Source organism: Callithrix jacchus, chromosome 3 (assembly GCF_049354715.1).
Source record: "Callithrix jacchus isolate 240 chromosome 3, calJac240_pri, whole genome shotgun sequence".
Taxonomy (NCBI): domain Eukaryota; kingdom Metazoa; phylum Chordata; class Mammalia; order Primates; family Cebidae; genus Callithrix; species Callithrix jacchus.
The window spans coordinates 176,104,065-176,125,975 of NC_133504.1; the positions used below are offsets into that span (position 1 = coordinate 176,104,065).

Below are 21,911 nucleotides of genomic sequence, written 5' to 3' on the forward strand. Positions count from 1 at the left end.
AAGAGTTCTTTAATTACACTGTATACAGGTTGTTTATTTATATCATGAATTTCTTCTGCCCTCTATGCCTTGCCTGTTTATTTATTTTTTTTTTTTTTAGACAGAGTCTCACTAAGATGCCCAGGCAGGAGCACAGTGGCACAATCTCAGCTCACTGCGACCTCTGCCTCCCAGACTCAAGAGATTCTTATGCCTCAGTCTCCCAAATAGCTGACATTACAGGCGAACACCACTACACCCAGCTAATTTTTGTAGGGTTTTGTTGTTGTTGTTGTTGTTGTTAGTAGAGGCAGGGTCTGGTCTTGAACTCCTGGCCTCAAGTGATCCACCTGCCTTGGCCTCCCAAAGTGCTGGGATTACAGGTGTGAGCCACAGCATCCAGCCATTGTTTATTTTCTTAATGGTATATTTTGATGAGTAGAAGTTTTCGACTTTGATGAAATCCAATTTATCAGATTTCTTATTGTATTATGGTTAGTGCTTTTTTGCGTTTTTTTTTTTTTTTTTTTTTTTGACGGAGTCCTGCTCTGTCGTTACACTGGAGTGCAGTGGCGCAATCTTGGCTAACTGCAACCTCCTCCTCCCAGGTTCAAGCAGTTCTCCTGTCTCAGCCTCCTGAGTAGCTGGGACTATAGGCGTAAGCCACCACACCCAGCTAATTTTTGTATTTTTTTTAGTAGAGACGGGGTTTCATCATGTTGGCCAGGATGGTCTCTATCTCTTGACCTCGCGGTCCACCTGCCTCGGCCTCCCAAGTGCTGGAATTACAGGCATGAGCCACCGCGCCCAGCTATGGTTAGTGCTTTAACAAATCTTTGTTAACTTGAATATTATGAAGATAGTCTCCTATTTTTTTAGAAGGTTTATAGTTTTAGCTTTCACATTTAAGATACATTTTCAAATTTGATTCTGAGAAGAGAATATTTGTGGGTATCTCATTTTTCTCTAATACTTTCTCATTCACATTATTTTATCCAAATTAAAGGGGATTTATGGCATATGACATTGATGTCTTTGGAGGGCTTTTTTTCCCATGGAATTTGGGGTAGGAAAGTTAACATTCCGTTTTTAAGTTATTCCCAAAAGACTGGAGAATTCCCAAATTGGATTTCTTCCTAAAAACTATCTAAGGGGCATAAATTAACTAAAAATCAAACAGTTCTTAACACTTATTTTATTTAAAATTGTGAATGTTAGCACACCAATTCTACATTAGAATGACAACCAAATCTGTATTGTTCTACGATATATTATTATTTAAAAAGTTTTAAAATATTTTTTAGGTATTCTTTTAGACATTATCTAGTCTTACTATTTTAAATATTAACTGGTCTTATTATCCTTCTACTTCCCTGTTATTCATCTACCAGAAAGTTCTCAGTATCAGTTTCTGTACCAAAAAAATGACACTTTTCACAATTATTAATTATTTGTAGCACTTTATTTTTGTAGTACATACATATTAATGTTTTGGCTTATTGATAGAAGCACATTCATTCAGTCAGTCACTCAACAAATATTTGAGCACCTACATGGTGCCAAGCACTAGTAATTTAGCAATAAACAAAACAGACAAAAATTCCTGCCTTCATAAAGCTTATATTGCAGTGAGAATTTTTTTCCTTTCAATTTATAACTGGAATGTTCATGTTTACCTTTATTTAAAAATGTGTGTTCAGGCCAGGCACAGCAGCTCATGTCTATAATCCCAGCATTTTGGGAGGCTGACATGAGAGAATCACTTGAGTTCAGGAGTGTGAGACCAGCCTGGGCAACATAGGGAGACCTCATCTCTACCAAAATTTTTTTTAATTATCCAGGTATGGTGGCATGCACCTATGGTCCCAGCTATTCAGGAGGCCGAGATGGAAGGATCACTTGAGTCCACACCACAATACTGCAGCCTGGACTACCGAGTAAGAGACCTGGTCTTTTTTAAAAAATCAGGTAATCTGCAATAAGTCTGAATTATTTGCAGCAGTTAATTTTATGTCCATTAAAAAATGTGTGCTCCCTTTTCATAGTGTACAGTTATGAGAAATTGCTACCCAGCCAGAAATTACATTTCCCTGACCCCCTTATACCTGGATGGTGCATATAATCAGTTTTTGCCAATGGAGTGACAACAGAATTGCTGTGTTACTTCAAGTCAAAGGTGTTTTAGAAGTGAATATATCTTCTCTGTGTTCTTGTTTGCCTTTTGCTGGCTGGATGCAGATGACTGTCAGGCCCTAGGGGGATGGTGGACCCACAAGATAGAAGGAGCTGATCCTTGATTCACTTTAAACAGGAAAGAGGTCCAAAGACCAGTAACTCAGACTTTAATGTTAGCAAAAAAACCATGTCAAGCTACTTGTATATTTTAGCAATTAGCGTCACCTTAATAATATGCTTGCTTTGTTAATACTGAAGATGCTGTTAATCTGACCAAATACGATGTTTGTCTGAAAACAAAACCATTATTATTGATCAGGTACAATTTCTAGAATAACAAAGATAATATTATTATCTGGCCAAGGCCAGTGCCTAGAACTAGATTTTTGCTGAACATTGAGGCTAGCACAGACTCCAGTGCATCCCCAGCAGGTAGTGACTAAAAAACACGGTGTGGAAGGTCTTGTCTAAGAAAGTGGGAGTAATTGTGATAATTGTTCGACTGTGAACCATAATGTTACTACAACTGTAGTTAAATATTAAGTGGTTAGTGAAATTCTAAGCAAATAAGGCTGAGGAACGTCTAGGAGGTATGGTGTGAGAGAACCAGGTCCTTCTTCATTCATTATGGGAGTAAGCACAAAATGGGTTAGAAAATGTCTACATGGTCAGCCCCTGGGGGAGTGGAACCAGTAACCAGGAAAAAAGGTGGGAGGGAAACTTACCATTTTTTCACTTTTGAATATTGTTCCATATAAATGTATTACGTGTTCAAAAATATATCATTTTATGTGAGAATTGATTAGTCTTAGAAGATACAACTTTACTGAATTTCAGCAAAATCTTTTGAAAATTGGTGGATGAGATTGCAAAATTTATAACATAATTTGGTAAGTGCACATAATGATATTCTTTACTTGAATCAATGAAATTTCATAGGTTTTTGGTTATAACAGCTACTAAAGTCAATGCTGAAACGGAACTTAACACTAGGCCTCTGAACTTAAAACTAGACCTCTGTATCACAATGTCTTAAAATGATGAATTCAATTATGTTGCTTTATTTAAAATATTACAATACTGTGTCATAGTACGTTAATAGTATATAATATTTCTAACATTTTGTGAAATAACTAACTGCTATAGGAGCAAAGACAGAATCTCTGACTGGAGTAGTTAGTCCAGGGCTACCTCATTGCTGTGATTTGAACTGAGATATGAAGGCTTTTAGGATGTGAATAGCAGAGAGGACAAGAAGAACATCACAAAGCAAATAGAGGGAACTGGCAAGGCTTGGTTGGGCCATTAAGCAATTCTCAACATGGTGTCTGGTAGCATCTACAACAGCATCACCGAAGAAATTGTTTTAAATGCCTGACCCCAGACCAACTGAATCAACATTTCTGAGATGGAGAGGCAGAAGTATTCATTTTATCAAGCTCCTTGTTTAGTAAATATAAACAAATTTTATGTTTACTAATATTTGAGAATTTCTAACTTCATCTAAATACTCTAAATAATACTTGTCTGCAGAGACACTGTAGAGGACAACCACCACCAGAAACAGCAGGAGTCAGTTCCAAAGAAAGAAACTGAGAAACAACTACATTGCAATATTCAACTGTAGATCAGACGTATTACCAATACTTTATTCCATTAAAAAATTTCAGTTGCCACTTAGTACACGGCTCAAAATGATCCATATGAATATTTAACACAATCTGACTATAACTTTGCCACAAAACATTTTATTCCAAAATGTCATGCTCCATGGTGTTATGTCAGTATACTGAAATCTCAGTACAAATGTTGCCATTGTGTAAAAGAGGTGTTCATTTTTCTCCCTGGGAGATGAGATGGAAGATTTGATACCATGCTATAGTTAATGAAACCCTGAATACTAATTAATGTATGTTAGGATTACAATTTATTTTTTAAAAAGCATGATGCTAATTTACACGTGTTCTTACATTCTTCACTCAAAAAAAGGGAAGGCGTTTGACAGAAAACATCAGCTTTAAAAAATAAAATACAGCATAGGTGCTATACGGAAATGCAGAGCTATGAGAACATATTTTAAGAAAATATAAGCTGATCTGCAACTACAGGGACAGCTTTCCTGTGGAAGTGACATTCAGGCTGAGATCTGAAAGATGAGTATGAATGAGTCAGGCATAGGAGGGGAAATAGCCTTCTAGGGAAGGGGGTTAAGTGAAATACTCAAGAATGTGAACTTGTTTTTAGATATGTAGTATATTAGGAGTAATAACAACAGTAAGTACCCATGCTACTTAACTGATTAGGAAAGAAAATGCTAATTAAAAGCTTTAGCCTAAGTAAATCTACTTAAGTAAAATTTTACCAAAGAATCACCTAAGGCAGCACTTAGATTATCAGCGTGGTAAAGATGGATTATTTAATACCTGTTGGGACAACAGTTTAGCCATCTGGAAAAGTGTAAGTCTGAAGTCTAACCTCATTTCATGTATTAGCATAAATCCCAGATAGATAAACATATTTTAAATGAAGTTATAAAAGTACTAGAATAAACTATGGATTCCCTTTTCCTCATAATCTGGGGTAGAGAAGACTTTCCTAAGCATGAGGAAAAAGTCAAAAAATGTAAGGGAACAGATCAACAGATTTTCCTACATAAAAATTCAAAATGTTTATGAAACATGAGAAAGCTAGAAAAAAGAAATCCACTAACTACAGGAAATGTTTGCAATATATATGATAGGCAAAGTGCTAAAAGCCCCTGTGAAAGAAGAGCTCTTTGTAAGCAGCAAGAAAGCCAGGTAAAAACAATGACTAATCAAGTTGTGGGAAGGTATTCCGTTCTACCAGCAAACAAATGATGTGGGGGAATATTTCTGTGGAAACACTTGCACATCTGTGCAAAAACCCACTTACAACAATGTCATGTGTGCAGTTACCTTGATGTAGTAACCTTTAAATGTAGTAACCTTTAAATCGGGCAGGCTGTCCCAGGTGTCATGGACAGGAAACCTCACACCCCAAATTAAGAGGCTCAAATCACATGGTTTATCACTTTTTTTTTTTTTTTTTTTTGAGACAGGCTGGAGTGCAGTAGCGCGATCTCAGCTTGCTGCAACCTCCAACTCCCAGGTTCAAACAATTCTTCTGCCTCAACCTCCCAAGTAGCTGGGACTACAGGCGCACACCACCACGCCTGGCTAATTTTTGTATTTTTAGTAGAGATGGGGTTTCAGCATGTTGGCCAGGCTGGTCTCAAACTCCTGACCTTGCGATCTGCCCGCCTCAGCCTCCCAAAGTGCTGAGATTACAGGTGTGAGCCAACGCACCCAGCCTTATCACTTTTAAACAAAATGAAGGCGGAAAGATATAATGCAGTTTAACACATTTAGGATAGGGTCCAAAAGAGGTGGGAGGGCAAATTACCTGAATCCCATGCTACACAGTGTTGTGGTGTCTTACCTGCTACATCAACCTTTATCTCTGATAGGCCATGAGGACCGCAGCCAAAACTGAAAATGTTAGTGCTAACAGCCAGTGCACACTTGCTCTGTCAGAAACTCAGGGCCAGGGATACCTAGCTAATGGCCTGCCATGTCTTTTTGTTTTTGTTTTTAAAGATAGGATCTCACTCTATCACCCAGGCTAGAGTGCAGTGGCAGGTTCATAGTTCACTGCAGCCTTGAACTTCTGGGCTCAAGCAATCCTCCCACATTAGCCTCCCAAAGTGTGGGATTATAGGCATGAGCCACCGCTCCCAACTAGAGCCATGTTCTTAATCGGTGTTTCTGTGGCAGAACAGAAATGGGGCCAGAATGGGTGTCACTAATGAATGGCCATTTCAGGAATGAATGTCAGCCTGAAGGTGGCATCGTCTGCACATTGCAACTAGGCCTTTCCCACACCTTGTTCTGTTCATTAGGAACACTCTTGTTCCATCCTTTTTACATGTATTCCATTTATTCTCTTTGTCATGTCTGACACTATGCTATCTATACTCAATACATCTTAATCCTGCCTATTTTACAGGCTACTTGTTGCCCATTATATTTAACACATGAGTTTCCTATATTCCTTTTCTATCTATCCCTTAGGATGGAATTTAATATCCTCATAATACAGAAAGCATACATTACAAAAATACATTAAACATTTTTGCTTAAAATATTTTTAAAAATTGTCTAGTAGAAGATAAATGGTATTGTATGTCATGGAAGACTGGTTAAGAATGGGAATACAGCTATTCATTGACAAAAAGATATTTACTTTATATTACTGAGTAGACAGGGTTCAAGGACATTATTATAGGCAGGGCATGGTGGCTCACGCCTGTAATCCTAACATTTTGGGAGGCTGAGGTGGGTGGATCACTTGAAGTCAGGAGTTTGAGACCAGCCTGGCCAACATGGAGAAACCCCATCTCTACTAAAAATACAAAAATTAGCCAGGTGTAGTGCCAGGTACGTATAATCCCAGCTACTCGGGAGGCTGAGGCAGAAGAATCACTTGAACCCAGGAGGCAGAAGTTGCAGTGAACCAAGATCACACCACTGCACTCCATCCTGGGCGACAGAGCAAGACTGAGTCTCAAAAACAAAACGAAAAAACATTATTGGCCAGGTGCAGTGGCTCACGCCTATAATCCCAGCATTTTGGGAGGCCAAGGCTAGTAGATATCCTGAGGTCAGGATTTGGAGACTAGCCTGGCCAACATGGTGAAACCCTATCTCTACTAAAAATACAAAAATTAGCCAGGCATGATGGCACATGCCTGTAATCCCAGCTACTCAGGAGGCTGAGGCAAGAGAATCTCTTGAACCCCGAGGTGGAGGTTGCAGTGAGCTGAGATTGTGCCACTGTACTCCAGCCTGGGAAACAAGAGCAATACTCTCTCTCTAAAAAAAAAACAAATTATTATAGTATTTGTTTATAGTTTACACAGAAATGTGTAAAACATTTCTGGAATACATAAATACATATATGTTTGTTACATTTTCTGTATGCATACACAGAAATGTCTAGAAGTATCTTCTCCAAAATATTAACAATAATTTTCTCTGAGTTTGGGATGTGGGGTTATTTTTGCTTGCTTTTACTCTTTTGTTGTTGTTGTTGTTTGTATTATTATGGGTGAGGATGTTTGGGGGGGATACTACAAGAATTTTATAATCTAAAGAAAGAACAAATCAACTATGATTTTAAATTTTTCTGACCAGGCACAGTGGCTCACACCTGTAATTCCAGCACTTTTGGTAGGCTGAGGTAGGAAGATTACTTGAAGTCAGGTGTTCAAGATCAGCCTGGAAAACATAATGAGACCTGTTTCTATTTTTAAAAATATGAATTTTAAAAAGAAATAAATTCATATTGCCAGCATTGTACTCTGGGAAGCTTATATTTGTAATCTAAAGAAAAGACAAATCAGTCGGAAAGAATATCACCTTTGAAGTCAGATAGACCCAGATCCATTCACTAGCTATGTACAGCTGGGGACTCAGCCTGCCTTAGCTTTACTTTCCTAGTCTGTAGAATGAGGATGACAATAAGTACCTTAGAGAAGGTCAGAACATGTGCAAAGGGCTTAGCAGAGTGCCAGTGTGACATTAGTGGCCTAATAAGTGTAATTCCACCTCCACATTTGATATAGTACTTAATTCTCTTCTGACCTCAATTTCATTCCTGGTGGTATAAAGGGACCTACTAATCCCAGTGCTGGAAAATCCTAGGAACTGCAGAGGACTCTCCAAAACAGGTCAGCTCCTGGTGCCTTGGTTATAGCAGCTGTGGGCCAACAAAGCTGATAAGGGAGTCTGATTTATCCATGGTCTTCCATTGTAAAGTTGAAAGTATAATTTTCCCTACTAGAACATATTTTAGCCCCAGGACCTAATGAAATCATTATTAAAAATCTAAAACTTGGTGTTAGACTTGCAGTTTTTCTAAACTTTAGTGTGTATAAGATCATCTAGAGCAATGGTTTTCAGTTCTTTTCAGACCCAACTTTTTATAACATTCATGTTACTATCTTGAAATTCATAGATAATATACACATTTAAAAATATGCATAATTTCTTGACTTTGAAATTTTTGACATTTGATTCTTGATATTTCATTATAATTAAATAATACATACAATTGGCCCTCCATATCCATGTGTTCCACATCCTCAAATTCAACTAACCACAAGTCAAAAATATTTGAGGAAAAGAAGTAGATGTATGTTTTTGCATCTATACTGAACATATACAGACTATTTTGCATTCCCTAAACAATACAGTATAACAACTATTTATATAACATTTACATTATATTAGGTATTATAAATAATATAGAGATGATTTAATGTATACAAGAGGATGTGAGTAGGTTATATGCAAATGCTATACCATTTTATATAAGTAACTTGAACATCCATGGGTTTTGGTATCTGAAGGGGTCCTGGAACATATCCCCTATTGATACTGAGGGACATAATGTAGTACTCAGATGCTTGCATATATAGCTAGGCTCACCATGAATGTGGCAGTTAGAAGTGTGTGGTGGCTGGGCACAGTGGCTCACACCTGTAATTCCAGCAATTTGGGAGGCCTAGGTGGACAGTTTCACTTGAGGACAGGAGTTCGAGACCAACCTGGTGAAACCCTGTCTCTACTAAAAATACAAAAGTTATCCGGGCTTGGTGGTGCAGGCCTGTTATTCTAGCTACTCCAGAGTCTGAGGCACAAGGATGGTTTAAACTCAGGAGGCAGAAACTGCAGTGAACCGAGATCATGCCACTACACTCCAGCCTGGGTGACAGAGCAAGACTCTATCTCAAAAAAATTAAAAATTAAAGAAGTGTGTTGTATTGGCGATCAAATATCAGTAGCCACCTAACCCTTGATGTGATTTTCTAAAATGGTGAACAACTTTTGGTAAAGTTCTTGACCAAAAAGGCTAATTTTTCTTTAGTTTCCACAGTGGTTGAATTCCTGTAAAATTTAGTGTATATTAAGATCCTGAAGAAAACATTCTAAATACACAATTTCCACAATTTGGAATTAAGCAGAGACCTGTTTAATGTGGATTCCTGACCCCCCTGACCCCCATCCTCAGAGGTTTTGATTCATGGAATCTAGGATAGGGTGCAGAATTCTTGGCCATGATTTTGATTTAGGCCTTCTGTTTTCTAACGGAACTGGGGGAGGGAGGGTTTGTGCTAAAAAGAGAACTTGAAGATGGTAAACTAGAAATCAAAAACCGAGGTTGGTCATTTGATACAGAATCTAGAATAGAAATGTCTGTTTCAGAAACAGTGCTACATGTAATTGCCTGACTAGGTACAAATTTTCTGGGTCAATTTTCCTCATCGATAAAAATGGGTATTGTTACCTTCAGTATGGATGGGTGGTACTGTGGTTTCTGAGACCCTTTGAAGCTTGCTTGCTTGGTTTATGACGATTATTAAAATTGCTGATAAGGCAGTTCGTAAAAATACACATTCACCATGCAAACTATCATGAAGACACTATTATTAAGACTTTAGGAAAAGCTGATCAGGGTACTGTCACTTTCTCTCAAAGCCCACTGTTTGAAACCAGAGAACACGGCAGAAAGAAATTTGGCCCGCTAACCTCTCCCCTCACCAAACACTAAACAGGCACCAGCTCAGAATCCGAAAATTTGAGAGTCTGGCTCCAGTCTGCCCAAGGCCAGTAGTGTGGATTTGGACAACTCATTTTACTTTCACTGGGCTCAGTTTACTTAGATTTTCAGTTCCATCTATTACTCATCTAACTGCTCCATTCCTTTCCCGCACCTGACACCATCCTTTCTACCTCTCTAATGACTTTGTCTCTGCGTCCCTACCGCTGCCTGCACAACGCGTTTGGCACTTGAATCTCAGATTTTGGTTACTCTCACCCTGCCATTCCCTTGGCTTCTCCCCTTTGTTTGAGCATCTCCGGCAATCCTCCCGCAAAGTCCTGGCTCCTCTCCAAGATCCAGAAAGGAGGGCTCTCATCCCCAGCCCCGCCTTGCACTCCCGCAACTCAGGCTCTGGCTCACACCGTGAGCCCCGGACGCACACACCTCCTCGAGTCCGAGTGGCTCTCCTTCACCTATCCGCCCCTCTCTTAGCATCTCGTCCCCCACTCCCATCTCCGTCCTCAGCTCCGAGACTCAGGAGCCGCGGGTCACTGTGCCCTGTCCCTCCTCGGGGGCTCTTCCTCTTTGGCCTGAGATGCCCACCTCGGGTGGGGTCCGTCGCCACGGAGTCCAGGGTCGCGCGCCACCCACGTGTCCAAGAGCGCCGCACCCGCCCAACGCAACCCCCGCAAGGCTGGCGGCTCCTTGCCGCGGAAGCTCTCCCCTTGCAGATGAAACCCTCACTGGCTGGGGAGCTGCAGGCGGATCGCCAGCGACACGTGCGGGGTGCCGGCGCCTCGCCGCAGGGTGCGGGTGCCCGCGGAGCCAGCAAGCCAGAGAGCCAGCGGGAGAGGAGAAAGGGTGGGCGCGCGGGTGGGCCCGGGAGGCGGAGACCTCCGGGAAGCGGGGGCCACTCGGCGGTGCAGGCGGCGGGACTGCAGTGCCACCTCTCCCGAGAAAGCCCACATTCTCGCACGCCCGCGCGCGCACGCACGTGCACACTTTGGGCAAGGAGAACACGAGCGAGAGTCTTTGAGTGCTGGGCGCGTTTTAGCGATGGCTTCTGCTCTCAACAGCAAAATTAACCCGCCCGGGACCTGCCTGGGATCCAAAGCCGACGCCCGCGGTGGCGCCGGCTGGAGAATGGACTGTGATCCCGAGATGCACGTGAAAATGTGCAAGAAGATCGCCCAGCTCACCAAGGTAAGGTGGGGCGCAGCTGGCCAGCGAGCTGAGCTCCCGGGGCACCGGAGACGGGAGGGAGTGCGGGTGCGCGTCCCGGGAGGCCGGGGCCGAATCCAGGCAGAAACTTTGTCCCAGAGGCCAACCGGGAAAGGAAGCGGTCCTAAATCCGGGTGACTTGACCTTCTAAAGGCACCATCCTAAAGCAGCAGAGAAAGAGGATCCTTGCCAAGGAAACTCCCACAACCTGCTTGCTGAGCAGGTGGTCTGTGCTTTTCCAAGGTGGGAATGTAAATCGAATGCGCGCGCGGGCGCGCGGGCGCGCGCGCGCGCGTGTGTGTGTGTGTGTCCGTCCGCCAGCTTTGCTCAAGTAGCCGTGCCTACAATGTTGTGATTTGATTCAACTGCCATGCTTTACAGCTGGAGTTCATGTAGGCTTGATCTATTTATTCCTTCATTCAACAAATATTTGTGTGATTTGTTGAGCTTGCGTGGGACCGCACTAAACCTGGAATGCAGCCCTGGGGACTTACTATCAAACTGAGTGCAGACGTGTGTAGGAGCGTAAATGGGGAAGGGCACGATTCATCAAATAATTATGAGATTAGGAAGGACCTTGGGAGGTCAGCCAGCCCACCTCCCTACCTCGTGTAGGGCTCTGATTGAACCTCTCCACACTATGTCTTTTTCAAGAAGACCAGCAAGATGTCACCAGTGCTTTTTGTTAACCCTCTGCAGCTCCCCATTTAGGACCTCCTTGTCGCTGACTCCCCTCTGTGCCTTGTCAAGATGGACAACATTCCTCACTGCCTCCTATGCAAGGTTTTAAGTGAATGAATTTAGCTGTTTGCCTTGGGTTTCCTTTCGATCTCATAATAAACTCCTAGCACCATGCCCACCAGGGAAAAGTCAGGTCCAGGTCTGTCCTGTAGTGTCTGGAACATGCTCTTTCCTCACTATCTCCCTCTCCCACACCCACTTTTTTGTGGGATCACAGACATTCCCCTCCCCCTGCCCCAACAACTGCACTCTTTTGCCAGGAGGAATAAAGCACAGAGGTTTGGAATTGAACACTAGCCGCCTTCTCCCACCTGTCTCATTAACTTCACATTCTTTGCACATGAAGCTGTCTCCAAACAGGGCTCTCTTTGGTCAAGGGATGAAAAAAGGGAATGGAGATAACCCTTACAGTCCTTGACTTGTATGGCTGGTACTATTGATCTAACCTACATTCATCTAAACAGTGACATCAACCAAAATATGTATTTATTCAAGTACCTGAAAAGGCATTTGGCACAGTGCAAGGCATCTTCTCTATCTGCAAAGAATCTAAAATATTTTTAGAAAAACAAGATTTGAACTATTGAGAGAAAGCTAGAAGACTATGTCTTGGTTGCTAAATTGGGTGTTTCTTTTTTCTTTTTTTTTTTCTTTTGAGACGGAATTTCGCTCTTGTGACCCAGGCTGGAGTGCAATGGCGCGATCTCCGCTCACCACAACCTCCGCCTCCTGGGTTCAGGCAATTCTCCTGCCTCAGCCTCCCGGGTAGCTGGGATTACAGGCACGAGCCACCATGCCCAGCTAATTTTTTGTATTTTTAGTAGAGATGGGGTCTCACCATGTTGACTAAGATGGTCTCGAGCTCTTGACCTCATGATCCACCCGCCTCGGCCTCCCAAAGTGCTGGGATTACAGGTGTGAGCCACTGCGCCCGGCCTAAATTGGGTGTTTCTAATTACGAGTGTTTAAGTAGAAACAACGGACAAATCAGTATGGGCGGGAACAGTGAGGGGAGATTTTATGGAAGAGATGATCCCTGAATTTACTGTGGACTTGTGGAATTCCTACTATGTGCCAGCACTATGCTGACTGTTAATGGCATAATAATTAGTAATATATGGTCTTGCCTTTGTGGTATGACAAACACATAAACAGATCACTTCGATATAATATAGTAATCATTCCACTCAATATTATGACATACCTATTATGTGCCAAGTCTGAAAATACAGCAGTATAGAAGTCATACATGATTCTTGGCACACAGTAGGCAGTGTTTTTTGTATATTCTGTATTAGAAATCATGATTGATGCTTATATAGTGCCTTTGTTTACCATTTTTATGCTCATTGTTTAAATTAGAAATTTTTGTTATTAATAGGCCACCCTTCTTTTGGCTACTATTTTTTCATATTGCCATATTTAATTTTTCTATGAGTTTTATTTTGGTTGTGTTTCTCACAGGTGAATGTAATCCACAGACATTTATTGCGATTACTGATATATCTGGGGTTTTCTTCCATTGGATTTTATATTTTTCATTTAACATTCTTTCTCCTTGCTTTTTTCTTCCATTCTTGCCTTCTGTCGGATTAGTAAAGTAATCCATATTTCACTACTGGTTTGAGAGCTTTAGGTTTTCTTTCTATTGTTCTCAGAATCATCTTTTATTTTTCAACATATATTCTTACTCTGATTTTTTTCTAACATAGTAACTGTTTCTTCCCATGAAAAAACTTTGTATATTTCACTCATCTAACAGCCCCTTCCTTCCCATCCTATTATTGCTGCCTAGAGTGTTTTTTATTTTTATTTATTTATTTATTTATTTTTTTGAGACGGAGTTTCGCTCTTGTTACCCAGGCTGGAGTGCAATGGCGCGATCTCGGCTCACCGCAACCTCCGCCTCCTGGATTCAGGTAATTCTCCTGCCTCAGCCTCCTGAGTAGCTGGGAGTACAGGTGCGCACCACCATGCCCAGCTAATTTTTTGTATTTTTAGTAGAGACAGGGTTTCACCATGTTGACCAGGATGGTCTCGATCTCTTGACCTCGCGATCCACCCGCCTCGGCCTCCCAAAGTCCTGGGATTACAGTCTTGAGCCTCCGCGCCCGGCCGCACAGTTTTATTTTTACTTCCGTTTGTTAGTTTAAGAGACAGGATCTTGCTCCGTTACCCAGGCTGGAGTGCAGTGGCACAGTCATGGCTGACTGCAGCCTCAAACTCCTGGCCTCAAGTGATCCTCCCACCTCAGCCTCCCAAGTAGCTAGGAATAGGTGTGCACCACCACCCCTGGCTAATTTTTTCTTTTTCAAAAACTTTTTGTAGAAATAGAGTCTCAAAATAACAGAAAAATAAACAACAACAACAACAACAAAAAGAAATAAAGTCTCACTATGTTGCCCAGGCTGGTCTCCAACTCCTGGCCTCAAGCAATCCTCCTGCCTCAGCCTCCCAAAGCTCAGGCATGTACCACCAAATTCAATCTATTTCTTCTTAAATTTAAAAATAGTTTTTGTAGTTAAAAGTTAATGAAATTGATTGACATTTTATCAATTTTTCTGCTCATTTTCTTTTCATGGATCTACAGCGATCCCTTGGGTTCACTTTTTTTCTGGCTGAAGTTCATCCTTTAATAGTTCTTTCGTAGGTGTGTTGGTATGGGAGGGAATTCATTGTATATTGGAAAATGTCTTAATTTTGCCCTCACTGTTGTATGATAATTTATTTGGATATAAGATTCTAGTGAATAGTTATTTTCCCATACCACGCTGATGATAGTACTCCCCTGTCTTCTGGTACTGATTGTTGCTGGTTAAAAAATATACTGCCAATATAATTTTCATTCCTTTGTAAATAAGCTGCCTTTTGTCCTTGATAACATTTCAGATTTGTTTAGTTGATTTTTGTGGTTCAGCAGGTTTACTAGAACTGTCTTGGTGTTAGTTTATCTTTATCTTCTGCAAAAGTGGCAGGTACTATCTGTTGAGGATTATCATGTGCTCTTTTTTTTTTTTTTTTTTTTGAGACAGGGTCTCACTATGTCATCCAAGTTGGAGTGGTGCAGTGGTGTGATCATAGCTCACTGCAGCCTTGACCTCTCAGGCTCAAGCTGGACTACAAGCATGAGCCGCCATGCCCAGCTAATTAAAAAGAAATTTTTTTTTTGTACAGACAGGGTCTCACTATGTTGCCCACGCTGATCTCAAACTCCTGAGCTCAAGCAATCTTCCTGCCTTGGCTTCCCAAAGTGCTGGGAATACAGGTGTGCATGTGCTTTCTTTAATTCTGGAAAATTATTACTGATTTTCTCTTGCAATATTGCTTCCTAGCCATTACCTCCATTAAGTTTTCTGGCACTACCATTAGGTAAGTGAGGAAGCCTCACTGTCTGTATCCTGAGATGTTATCTTTTTAAAAAAGATTTTGTCTTTGTATTGCACCCTGGTGAATTCCTTGCCTTCCAATTTGCCAGTCTTCTAAATAATTTGTCTAGTCCAGAGTTTTACCCATCTATTAAGTTTTTGTTGTTATTGTTTGCTTTTTTTTTTGAGACTGAGTCTTGCCTGGTTGCCACCATGCACAGCTAATTTTTGTATTTTTAGTAGACGGGTTTCACCATGTTGGCCAGAATGGTCTCAATCTCTTGACCTCATAATCTGCCCGCCTCAGCCTCCCAAAGTACTGGGATTACAGGCATGAGCCACCACCCCTGGCCCCATCTGTTAAATTTTCTGAATTTCAATAATTATATTTTTTATGTATAAGATTGCTCTGTTTTCTTTCTGCCTAATTTTGATTAATAGCTTTTTAAATTTTTATAGCTTTATTGAGGTGTAATTTACATATCATAAAATTCACCTGTTTTAAGTGTTCAGTTCAATATTGTTTCAGTCATTGAGCCGTAACCATAATCCAGTTTTAGGGACATTTTCATCACCTGGAATTAATCTTACCTTGTGCCCATTTGTAATCAGTTCCTGTTCCCACCGTCAGCCCCAGCCAACTATTCATCTACTTCCCATCTCTTTAAATTATCTCTAAATGAAACCATATAATATATTATTCTTTCCATCTAATTCTTTTTTTTTTGAGATGGAGTCTCACTCTTCCGCCCAGGCTGGAGTGTAGCAGTGCGATCTCAGCTCACTGCAACCTCTGCCTCCAGGATTCAAGCGATTCTTCTGCCTCAGCCTCCCAAGTAGCTGAGATTATGGGTGTGTGTCACCACGCCCAGCTGCTTTTTTGTATTTTTAGTAGAGACAAGGTTTCACTGTGTTAGCCAATATGGTCTGGGTCTCCTGACCTCATGATCTGCCCGCCTTGGCCTCCCAAAGTGCTGGGATTACAGGAGTGAGCCCTCACCGTGCCTGGCCTCCATCTAGTTCTTTTAGGTTCATCCACGTTGTAACACATATCATTAATTCATTCCTTTTTATTGCTTACTTATCTATCTTATTGTATGGGCATGCCATTTTTATTTATCCATTCACCAGTTGATGGACATTTGAGTTTCTACCTTTTGGCTTTTATGAATAATGCTGCCATGAATATTACATTCATGTGCAAGTCTTTGTGTGTTCTTGGGTAGATACCTAGGAGTACAATTATTAAGTTGTATGATAACTTTTAATTTTTTAAGAAACTGCCAAATTGTTTTGCAAAGTGTGCCATCATACATTCTCCAGCCTACTTCTTCAGTACAGTCTCCTGGTACATCCCTATGCACCCAATTCTCAGGTCACAGGAAATAGATTCTTTCCTTACTCCACTGTGCACTCACCTAGTTTTCCTCATGCAGTTTCCTCTCCTGAAATGTCTTCATCTCTAAAAGTAAAATCCTGCTTATCTTTTGAGCCCTACCTCCTCCAAAACTTTTAAAAACCTTACTTTTGTGATTAACAATGTGTTAATTAATTTTTAACTGTGTATTAATTACTTTTACCTATCCATCTGTTTCTCCAGCAGTTTGCACAATGTCTGGCACATAGTAGTTCCTCAGTAAGCTTGTTCAGTTTAATTCAAGTTTCCTTCCATAGGTTTGTTTCATGATACTCATTCCTCTGATATTATAGTTGACTTGTGGATAGTATGTCCTTAAAGTACTAGGCTCTGTAATTTTATTCATAATACTTTACACCTGGTAGGCACTCAATATGTGGTAGTGTAGTAAATGAATATTCATTTACACAGTGACCCAAGGTGCACATTAAAATCACCTACAGAGCCCTTATTTATTTTTTTACTATACCAATGTATCCAAAATATTCTAAAATATCTATTTATTTTTAGTTTGTATAAGTCTAGGGGGTACAAGTGCTTTTTACATTAGTACAATGTGTGGTAGTGAAGTCTGGCCTTTTAGTGAAACCATCACATGAAAAGGGTACGTTGTACCCAGTAAGCAATTTTCATCCCTCATCCACCTTCCAGCCTCCCACCCTTGGAGTCTTCAGTGTCTGTTATTCCACATTCTGTGTTCCTGCATACACATTATTTAATTCCCACTTATAAGTGAGAATATGTGATATTTGACTTTCTGTTTCTGAGTTACTTCACTTAAGATAATAGACTCCACACGGAGAGCTTTTAAAAACTCACAGTTAGGCTGGGGGCTCATGCCCGTAATCCCAGCACTTTGTGAGGCTGAGGTGGGCAGATCACCTGAGGTCAGGAGTTCGAGACCAGCCTGACCAACATGGAGAAACCCTGCCTCTACTAAAAATACAAAATTAGCCGGGTGTGGTGGGGCATGCATTTACTCCCAGCTACTCAGGAGGCTGAGGCAGGAGAATCGCTTGAACCCGGGAGGCGGAGGTTGCGGTGAGCCGAGATCGTGCCATTGCACTCTAGCCTGGGCAAAAGAGTGAAATGCTGTCTAAAAAAAAAAAAAAAAAAACAGTTAAAGACTTGACAACTAAATGCAGTGCTGCAGTGCCTGTCCTAGATTGAATTCTATACTGATGCGGGAAATTGCTACATGGAGATGACTGGGTCAGTTGACAAAACTGGAACACAGCAGGAAAAGAAGGTAAAAGCGTTTGTATCAATGTTAAGTTTACTGGAGTTGACTGTACTATGGCTATGCAAGAAAATATCTCATTCTTAAGAAATGCACGTCGAAGCTGATCTTATGTTTAAGGAAGTATGATGCCTTACTCTCAAAGTATTTCATTTCATAATGTAGAAAACAGAATATGGAAATAGAATAAAGGCTAAATGAGACAAAATGGAGAAAAACAGGAGATTCTGAGTAAAAGAGTATGTGGATGTTCTTGGTACTGTCCTTTTTCTGTCAGTTGTTTCCTAAGTTTGAGATTATTTCGAAATCAAAATTTAAAACAGGCAAACCAAACAGCATACACAGACCCAGGCCCATCTTATAAGAGAAAGGTGACAGGCATTAGTATTTTTTTTTTTTTGACCCCTTCAGGTGCATCCAGTGTGCCGACAGGGTTGAGAACCACTGGTTCTGAGCAATTGAAGGATGGAACAATAAAGTGCACCCAGAGGAGGTATTTGGAAGAAGACGAGGTTCCAGATCCATTCCCCATTAAATAAAGCCTTTGGGAAGCTTTTGTTCTTGAAAGATTTAGGCAGATTTGCCTGGCCCTGCCCTGCCTCTGGGCCTGTGTCCACCTCTGTCTGTTTTTGCCCACCTAACACTCTCCAGCTGGGTTTTGTTTGTTTGTTTGTCTTTGAGAGGGTCTGGCTCTGTCGCCCAGGATGGAGTGCAGTGGCGCGATCTGGGCTCACTGCAGCCTCTGCCTCCTGGGCTCAAAACATCTTCCCACCTCCGCCTCCTAAGTAGCTGGAACTACAGGCATGCATACCACATCTGGCTAACTTTTTGTAATTTTGGCAGAAATAAGGTCTCACTGTGTTGCTCAGGCTGGTCTCAAACCCTTGGGCTCAAGCAATCCTCCCACCTTGACCTCCCAAAGTGCTAGGATTGCAGGCATGAGCCACCACACCAGGCCCTAGCTGGTTTTTCATTTTGCAGCTCTCTCCACAACCTCATCCCCTGAAGAACTGGAATCCCTCCTACCCAGGGATTCCTCAATTCCCATTTTCAAGAAATAATAGAATGTCTTACCCCAAATACAAGTGTTAATGAAGACTCTTTCATATTAAAACAAGAAAATGAGTTGGGATAGCATGTATCCCTCTACAAGAACCATCTCTCAAACTGAAGGCTGACTCTCGGGAACCCAGACCACACACAGGAGAAGCAGATACCAGGGCAGTACCTCTCATCTGGACCAACTAGAGGAAACGTACCCAGGAGGAAATGAGTAGGCGTCTTAGTGCTAGAAGCTGCCAAGCTCAAGTCTAAGGAGTCAAATAATCTCATGGGGCCCTCTCACTCCTTCTTGTTTGTATCTGTGCCAGTTTGTCAGAAGACCCTGCAAGAGCAAATGCTGAGTCAAGTGGCTGCAATTTCTCCATGTTAGTAATACCTTAGGGATTCTTCAGTTTTGCACACTTTGCAAAGCCTTTGGCATACTTACTCATCCTTTGTGTGCAAAGCAATTCTGCATGGCTGAGAGGGAAGAACCATCTCTAATTGAGAGCGGGGGAATCTGAGATCCAGGAGGGGGTCAGTATTCTTTCCTAACATCACATTAATATATATTGACAGAGTTAGGACATCCAGAAGCCAGCGTTAGATGTGTGTGTGTTGAAGAGAGGGAGGTGGGGGAGTTTCTTCCCTGTTCATCCTGATTTTTCCATAGCCTCTTTCAATTATCTTTACTACTTTTTCCACTGCAAGGGGGAATATATAATTAATTAGGTTTGGAGCAGGGACTGAGCCTGCAGAGCTCTTTTCTCTTCCTCCCTTACTGCTCATGGAGTAATCTACCCTTGGAAGCATACATTTTCTTCTACCTGTCAATTTTAAAAGGGTAGGTGCACCGGGGGGCGCAGAGCTGCCCTGGCCTAGCATTGTAACCAGATGGGTAAGCATCAGGAATTTAGCTTGCCAGTGGATGTATGCCACAATCACCAGTATTAACTTTAGTTGATAATAAGGTGATAGTTTGGTCTCAAAGCAGCCTCACACCTCAGTCTTGCATTTCAATTACATCAGCGGGGAAGAGGAATGTTATATGTTGGGACATCCTAAAGACCCAACAGACAGATCTTAGGATGGGTCTAGCTTTGAGGAATTTGGTGCAGAGTTATAGTGAAAACTAATTCTTTCATTTGAGAAGGCATATTAGCCTGAGAGTGGGAAAATTTTGAATGGCAGTGTGGTATTTATCTGGAGATACATCTTCAGTGGGAAGTTCAAGAGGTCAAAGTCACCGCTTCCTGCACAGTGGCACAGCCAGACCATGAGGATTGTGTCTCCCATGTTCCTGAACCTTATCCATCTATTAAGACGCCAGGCGTAGTGGCTCATGCCTGTAATCCCAGCACTTTGGGAAGGCAAGGCAGACAGATCATGAGATCAGGGGATTGAGACCATCCTGGCCAACATGGTGAAACCCCGTCTCTACTAAAATACAAAAAATTAGCCAGGTGTGGTGATGCACACCTGTAGTCCTGGCTACTCAAGGCAGGGGAATAACTTGAACCTGGGAGGTTGAGATTTCAGTGAACCGAGATTGCGCCGCTGCACTCCACCCTGGTGACAGAGTGAGACTCTGTCTCAAAAAAAAAAAATAAATAAAGGCACACTAATAGAGAGAACACACTAATAAAGACAATGGTATTGTCTCTGTTATGGGGATGGGTGATGGGAGGTGATGGGTATAGGCTTGGGAGATGTAGCGGAGAACAGTTCCTGAGTATAAATCAGAATTAACTAGGAAAAAGAATTATAATTTCTATTCAAAGTTATATGTTAAATGAAATTAAATTTGATTTGTTTCTAGAGGGCAACTTTTCACCCTATTTATACTAATGAATATAAATTAAAATTAATAAGAATACAAGTGAAGACATCTAGAGAGCAAATGAATAATTTTGGGGTTTAACTTGGAATGTTCTTCCTCTGGATTCCTGTGTAGCTGGTATCAGTTAAGCTACCATCTCTTCAAAGTGGCCTTTTCTGACCACCCCATGCAAAGGGGCCAACTGTCCTCATCTTTAATTGGGGGAAATATTTCCACCTTGGTGATATGTTGTGAGGCTTCACCAATATAAGTGGTGGAAGTGAAATGTCATTTATAACCCAACGCTGGCACCTTTGAAGCTTGACAGATGTTCATTTCCCATCCATTTCTGAACTGAAGGAACTTCAGAGAGTCAAGGGCTGCTGCCCAGTTGTCAACTTGGAAACAAGCCGGCCCTTCTCTGGGCTGAGAGGCCAGAGCAATGCTGTAGGGCAGGAGGAGTGATGCCTGTTGCCACAAGAGTCCTCAGCAACAGGCTGTCACTTGAGCCCTGTGTTTTCATGGCTTAAAGGTGTGGAAATCTTATTGCACCCACTGGCTCCTCTTGCTTTTCTGAAAATATCCTCCTGCTTGCAGGAGCTTGTTTGGGGACAGATGTTTAAGCAGTTCCATACCAGTTTGCTTTAGGACTCTAGACTTGAAATCGGCAGATCTGTTTTAACAAGCCCTCCCTGTTGGAATCTTTTAATTTAACGATGTGATTCATTGTGTGAAGAGCGCTCACGAATCTTTGCGCCATACCATAAAACGGTATGAAGTTTATCTTAAATTGAATGTCCTTGAACCCTGCTCAGATCCCTCAACTTCTGCATAACTATTCTGGTCTCTCCACTTTCCACAGTGCTCCCAACACTCCCCTGCCCCGCCTCAGCCTTCCTGCTATCCTTTCTCCACACGGCAGCAAGAGGGATCTTAAAACCGAATCAACATTCCTCATACACAGCCAGTGGGCATATAAAACGATGCAGCTGCTTTGGAAAATGGTCTGGCAGTCCCTCATATGCTTAGACATAGTTACCTTTCTACTCCTAGGTAGATACCCAAGAGAAATGAAGCCAAAATGTTCATAGAAACATTATTCATAATAGCCAAAAAGTGGAAACAAACTAAATGTCCATCAACTGAAGAATAGATAAATAGAAAAAGAAACCTTTCATCCCTTAGACAGAGGAGTATGATTAACAGATGCAAGGTTTCTTTATGGGGTAATAAGAATGTTCTAAAGTTGGTTGTCGTGATGGTTCCACAACTCTGAAGATACTGAAAGCC

The 21,911-nt window shown here is 41.5% G+C and overlaps 1 protein-coding gene across 12 annotated transcripts in view; it reads left to right on the forward strand.

The window, feature by feature from the left end:
* The window catches only part of FAM184B (family with sequence similarity 184 member B), a 171,705-nt gene that overhangs the window by 17,871 nt on the left and 131,923 nt on the right, over positions 1-21,911 (forward strand). For 6 of the 12 annotated variants that reach the window (XM_017970653.4, XM_017970654.4, XM_035293994.3 and 3 more), the window contains exon 1: positions 10,507-10,980. In XM_017970653.4, the coding sequence (XP_017826142.1) occupies positions 10,834-10,980 (147 nt within the window). In that variant the 5' untranslated portion in view covers positions 10,507-10,833. Of the gene's footprint in view, positions 1-1,820; positions 1,948-10,506; positions 10,981-21,911 lie in introns of those variants that run through there. The other 6 variants (XM_078367454.1, XM_078367457.1, XM_054253462.2 and 3 more) reach the window with 2 other exon arrangements.